Below are 7,057 nucleotides of genomic sequence, written 5' to 3'. Positions count from 1 at the left end.
AGACACTTTGAAAAATCAGACATGCTTGACCTGTACAAGTACAACAACAAAGGAATACAAAGTCTTGATGGACATTCATAAGTCACCGATTCACACACATATGTCACTCTCCTGCAAGTGTATCCTACAAGATATCAATGATTTGAAGAATTGTGGACAGATAAATTTTGGGATGGTGATAACTGTATCAAGAACAAAAGGATCATTACTGACTGCATTGGCTAATTCACCAAACTAAGACAAACAGTATTCAACAACAACAAAGGGTGATTTGAAACAAGTTTAGAGTTACAGTATGTGAGGCAATTTGATTTGTGTTCTTGTGAAACATTGCTGTGAACACAAGCAAACATACTGAAAGGTTGAATTGGTAAGAAGCACACAAAATACAAAAGAAAACAAGATATAAATTTGAGAGGCATTAAAATGCTTGCCTTTGGGATATTCTGTACACTAGTATTGTTCAGGGAGTTGTTTTAGATGGTATATCACACACATAAAGGTAAACAAACACACAAACATACACATGTCTACCCAAACACATGTAGGCAAACACACATACAAAAACCCTCACATGAAAAGCAACCTTGGAGACCATGGAATTTGTTCTAGAACCTTCTTGCCATAGTATTTTGCTGTGCTTACCTCCCCACTGCCCAGGTGAAACAACCTTAACTGCAGGGCGAACTCAACAAGTGCAATAGAAATTCTCCCCATTCATGGTTGAGGTATAATCTTACATTGTTTGCATTCTACTTCCCCAACCAGCATGCCCGAAACCGCATGGTTTGCACTTCAGTATGTTTAGTTAGTTCGTTCATTCATCCTTTTTATAGTTCATAGCATGAATTAATCCAGCAAGGAATTTGAGAAATAAAGAAATTGCTAACCACAAATACATCTCTAAACTCCTTAAATACAAACACAGAAAAGAAAATGTGTAATCTGTGACCCCTTCCACACCTAATACCATTTTTCCCTTTCTCCTTGTGATCTCATTTTTAGCTATTGCATGAGTAGATTAGTCAAGAAATCAACAGTGGACATGCACATACTCTTTGATATTGCCTTGTACAGAAGACTGCTTATTCTATTAAATAGGAAATACTTTGAATTCTATTTTACACTTCAGCTGTCATACATTTAGAGGGGTATGTACAGTGGGAGCACATAATTTCTTGGGAACTTTGTAAACTCGTGTTGATGTTTGCATCACTTTCTTACTTTCTTGTTATAGGGATTGGAGATTGTTATTTTCTTCTCAATATTTCTGATTTCTGATAAAAATCAATTTAGTTTCATGTAATTGATGTTTATTGCGTACATTCTTACAAAGGTCAAACCTGAAAAGACAGTTTTGGCAGTAAATTAAATTATTTATGACAAGACTGCAGCTAATTACTCGTAGTGTATTACAACTTTTGTTCTCCAGATGTCCTATCATTTTCTTGACAGTTGTTTAGATTCTCAAATTCAATGTTTAGTAAATAAGCTGTTGCAGATATGTTTAATCTAGGCAGAAATTACTGGCATTAAAGCTTTTCATAGCATACTTTGTTTCTGTTGGATTTGCAATTAATATGGATGATGAGATATTTAAAGTAGAGGAATAATTATATTCACTCCCTCTTTGTACAGCTTTTATTTGTCATTGCCAACAAGCAGATGTTAGTGAAGAACTATACTGCTTTCGAAAGGGAAACTATAGCCGAGGCAAATCACTTTGAAAAATTCTTTTTTCTCATCAACATCCCAAATATGGTCAGGTCAGTGATTAGGATCATTGTGCCCTTGCAAAAAGGAAAGTACATGTGTAGTGCCTTCCCTTGTTCACTATAAGTAGCAAGTATTGGAGTGGCCTCGTTTACATTCTGTTCTTGTTTCCTATGTTGCAATATTCATGTGAGGTTTACGTTCTCATGTTTGTCCTTACCCCTTTCTTCCCAATAGCCCAATACTTTCTTGACAGATAATATAGGTGAGAGAAGAGTGTGACAGTACCGTGTGCCATGGTCCTATCGTTAACAAACCCCTTTCTGTAATCAGAACGTGTTTGTGCAGTGGTACTTTTACATAAACTAACACCTGAATGTGCAGAAGGAGTTCAGAGTATTTTTTTTTAATCATCAAATTATATTAGAGTTGATTTTTTTTTTTTTTAAATAAATCAGATATATTATAGTTGAGTTACCTAACATGAAGATTTGATTGACTAATCTCAGTGTTGTTACTTGTTTTGTTTGACTGAGCCAGAGTTTTTTGTTAAGAGCGAAGTTATTTCAGGCGCCGGCAGCAGTGCTGTTTTCTTCGCCGTGTGTTTGGCGTGCTTCGTATAGTGGTATCTGTCACCTACTGGTTTGCCTGTGAAAGAATTAGAAAGCCGGCCGTCATCGGATCGCACAGGCCATTTGGTGGCTCGGATGGCTGTTGGTCACCAAAGTTTGTTCTGAGGGTGAATGGACAGTCACCACGACGCCAAGACAAAATGAAGTTTGCAATTTTATTAACCAGAGTCACACCATCAACTTTGAAGTGGCTTCACCTATACATTACACTTAATGATTTTTTTTTAATGTGATTGTGCACGTTTGTATCTGCACATGTGTTTGTATGTTTTTTGTATGTGTGTGTGTGTGTGTGTTGTTCATGAATGCTGAAGATTATTTGTCATACATTGTAGTATGCTTTTGTGCATTCTGCTATTCACAAATATTATGTTTGAAGTACCCCTTTATGATCATAGAGTTGTTTGGCGTGGATATCCCTCAGATTTGAATACAGTTGCACTTTATTTGGGTTTGTTTTATACTTGCATTGTAAGTTTCAAAGATATAGAACTTTGGTGATACCTCAGTTTTGTTATGCTTTGCACAGTCAAGTGCTTGAGATATTATGTAGATGTAATTTAACCCCTAAATGTACTTCTAAAAATGAGTAATACATTTTTTTTTTTTTCAAAAATTTAGGAGGAAGAAACACATTCTTGCCAATCTATAGTTACGAAGCTTTCTAGCATGATATGGGTATTATTTGACTTTTACAGTATGTGGAAATATAAAAGTGTACTATTATGGTAAGCTGCTGCGGCATGGTTTCATGATTAAGATGTGCTAAAAGTTCTTGAAAATCCATACAACCAGTAATGATGGCATTGAACCGCACCATATATTAATTGTTCTTTCTTTTTCATAAATATCCTCAACAGTAAATATTCTTATTTTGACGAATGCTAAACAAGATTATATAGTGCCCAAATTTATAATTCAATAATTTTTGTCTTCTTTAAAATCAATCAACTATTAAAACAGGTTCTAGTGTTTACACTAACACGCATGAGACTACTTCTTTATTATGATTGAATTTTTAAATACCCAACTCATCAACTTAGCTTGTGAACAAAGTTTTGAATTCATTCATGTATTCCCGCAACTGTCAAAAAGTATAAATTTATAATTAAAGATGTTGCTATCTTTTAATTCCAGAATGATGAACCGTCCGGTTTCTACAGCAAGCGAACCCCTGTCACCAGCAAGAGCAACCCAAGCCTAGCCAACGTAACTAACAAGGAGGAAAGTGCCCCTCCCTCCCCCGCGGGAAGTGTTGGAAGAGCCCAGTCACCTAATGAGAACAACAGCAATAGTGCCGATGTCCGGGAGAGCCCATTGCCTAGTGGGGGTGGTGATGGTGGTAATGAGGCAGAGAAATCTGCAAATGAGACTGCAGCGCTCCCCCAGGCCGATGGGGACGGGGCAGAGAGAGAGTCAGAAGCTGCATCGGCACAGGCGACGTCAGAACCCCCGGCAGAACCCGCGACGGAACCCATGGCAGAGCCGAAGGCGGACCCTGCATCAGAACCCGCACCAGAACCCACGCCAGAACCAGTGCCAGAACCCGCGCCAGAAACCCCCGCACAACCCCTGGCGGAAGAAACGGCGCCAAAGGACCAGAAAGTGTCGCAGAAGGAGAACAATAATGCGGGGAATGCGGAGGCGCGTGACGTCGAAATCGCAGCGTAGTGGAATCGCTTCTCTGCCCATCCGAGATCATCCCCCTGTACCCACAAGCCTTGTAACAGAGGACCTCTTTAGCAGCGGAGGAAACCTCATTACTGACCCTTCCTCTCCACCGATAGTAACTCAATATCTCAATGTGCCTGTGTCCGCACTTCTTACATTGTAAATATTCAGATCCAATTTGTGATGTACATAGTAGAGTTATATCAAGCAGCACTAAACTGATAGCTTCCTCATTAATCCAAACTTCATTTTTTTTTTGTATATATTGTATTCTTAGTTCCCCTGACCTGTGTTTATTTTATTTTTTTTCTGTTTGCTTATTTTCTTTAGTAAGTTATATTTGATGTGTGTTTCACTAACACATTTTGTGGAGTCATTGTTATATGTATGCAGGTTCAGTCATAGAATAACGACATACCTTTGAGATAAGGTTTGATGTCAAGTTTAAGAGGTATAATCGTCTCTCCCACATCAGAGCCTGGCATACGTGCTTCAGCTTCGATCTGCTGATATGATTTCTGGAGACCGTCGTCTATATTTCTTTCTTCCGTATGACTCACACCTGGTCCCTTTGTATAATAAATCCTTCATCTGCAACATGAGTGTGTTCATTCATTCATTCATTCATTCATTCAGTCAGTCAGTCAGTCAGTCAGTCAGTCAGTCAGTCAGTCAGTCATATTTTATTTTCATCAAGGTACTGGGCTCAGCCAGATGGCTGTTTTTTTTGGCCAGTCGGTGTCCAGCTAGTCCGTTTGTGAATTTGAGTCACAGATGCACTGTTTTTGAATATGTCTTCAATGACGACATTCCAGTCATGGTCCAGTCTTTAGTACTTCCGTGTTTGCAAGAAACCGAATTGTTGTTTCGAAAGATACACATTTGTGCATGTACTATGTATGAAGGCTACGCAGTCCATTCCTGCCAGGAATATGATTTAGGGCTCAAATTCATGAAGGTGGTTTAGATTTAGACCATGGTTTAAATTCTAGTTCATGTATTATAAAAATAAGTGTGAAACACCATAGCCATACCTTTGACCTATGTGTATCAATGCACGTTTGGTTATTGGACGTCTGTTAGCGTACATGATCTTTCATGCATATTTACCCGGGAGAAATTTGCATAAATCATGGTCTAAATTTAAACCACTTTTGTGAATTTGGGCCTAGGTGCGTGAAGTGTAATAATTAAGGGCATATGTTTGTGTTTACTTTACAAGTGTAAACGATGCGTGTGAATGATACCTTGCTATATATGTAGTGGTTACATTTCGGCACAAACTAAGGTCTTATTTATTTCACTGTCACTAGAGAACGGCATTTACTCCTACATCTGTTACTTTGTCTGACATTCCTCTTGGGTTTTTTCCCATTGTGCATTCAGGAAGTGTGTTGATGTTTCAGACAGATCATTAAGCATATTTCAAATGCAATGGCGATATGTTTAAAACTGCCACAAGTGAGTCCTTTCCATTAAAAAAAAGGAATTCAGAACAAACAATAGTTAACTTCACTCATGCATTTTTCTGCCAAGAGCATACAAGGTCAATTTTCAAAAGCTTGTCAATTTTCAAAAGCTTGATAGACAAGGTTGTTTATAAAGGACCCTTGTATGCCCCTAGAAAATGAATCTTTTGTTTTTATCACGCACGTGTAATACGTATATTTAGCTAACCTCATATCTTCTGTCAAATGCAAATAACACTTCATTCAATTTCTGTTGGAGGAAAACAAAAAGATAGAGAATGTGCAAGCATTTTTTTAACATACTTTCACACTGAGAAGCTTTTTCACATGTCTCTTTTTTTTTTCATGTGAAAGAAAGTTGTAACATTTTGCTGAATATTACATTATATAAATGAAGAAATATTTGTTTGAGTGGTGCTGAACATTGAAATAAGAAATAAGAAAGATTCAATGAGGTAAATATATGAATTGAAGTCTTGATAGGCATGTTACAAATTATCATACATATTTGATTTTTGTAGTCAAGCAAACATTGCAAAAGTTACAATGGACAATGTGAACAAGTATAAATGTTATATTTCCTGGCTTTTTTACCTTATTCTCTTATTGTAGAACATTGGAGATGATGAAATCATATGTTTGCCATAGAGCACGTAATCATAATAAAAGATAATTGATTAAAGTGACATATTTGATCAACTGAAGATCAAAAGTGGAACTAGAACAATGCATAGCCTCAATTGTAAATGATGATGCATTCAACATTTCTTTTTTGTAGATTGTGCACACAGACACATCAATGGGTAGTCTTCCAGGCGATCAATATAGAGCAGTAAAAAGGGGAAAAATCAACTGGATAAACTTTGAGTCATTATATGAGTGATATGATATTTGGTTGCAGATCTATACATATTGTTTGTGCAATATGTATCATTTTGAGAGGGGAAAAAAACCCAAATGTCTGCATATTGAAAAACTCTACAAGCTAAATCATGCATCTTTCCCTGTTTGGGTATTTAGTAGGAAGCAAAATCAAGCCTTTGATGAAGGATTCTCCTTCGGCTGTTTAGATGTTTTCCTTTTTGTTAACATGCAGATGAGAGTCACATGACATTGTAACTTTTTTTTTTGTCTAGAAGTTTGCTTATTTTCCTATACGTGGGGCAAAAGTACGCAGTCATTACCGGTACTTACTGTTTTATTATGAGGCATTGTTGGTCGGTTGCAGGGATAATGGCTTTGATTCAGGGCACATTTATGGACAAATACAGTGCTTTTATAATGTTATACAAGATCATTATTTTCATACTTTCGTAATCAAATTTTCATTTTAATCTGAGAACAGAGACATTTTTTTTTTCTTATTTTGCATGAACAAACTTTACCAAGAACTGCCAAGGATCAAGTTTCTTTCTAATGGTCAGTGGTATGGATCAAATTCAGTGCTAAAATGAGACAAACCTAATGTAAGAGGTAAATGTGCTACAGAAAACATACACATATTTGGCGATAATGTAATATGTTGACATTCTTGTGCTAAAAGAAAGGTAGATAAAATTTTGCAGAGCAGCA

At 36.8% G+C, this 7,057-nt stretch overlaps 1 protein-coding gene across 1 annotated transcript; it reads left to right on the top strand.

The window, feature by feature from the left end:
* Window positions 1-658: 658 nt before the first annotated feature.
* On the top strand, window positions 659-4,661 carry LOC139726503 (uncharacterized). The gene is made up of 2 exons (XM_071637459.1): window positions 659-728; window positions 3,483-4,661. Exons 1-2 carry the CDS (start codon window positions 720-722, stop codon window positions 4,014-4,016), a joined length of 543 nt encoding a protein of 180 aa, XP_071493560.1. The 5' UTR covers window positions 659-719; the 3' UTR covers window positions 4,017-4,661.
* The last annotated feature ends 2,396 nt before the right edge of the window (window positions 4,662-7,057 follow it).

The sequence above is a fragment of the Diadema antillarum genome, unplaced genomic scaffold, assembly GCF_040938485.1.
Source record: "Diadema antillarum isolate AM-2024a unplaced genomic scaffold, OU_Dant_1.0 seq00000086_RagTag, whole genome shotgun sequence".
NCBI lineage: Eukaryota > Metazoa > Echinodermata > Echinoidea > Diadematoida > Diadematidae > Diadema > Diadema antillarum.
This window is presented reverse-complemented; position numbering and strand designations above follow the sequence as displayed.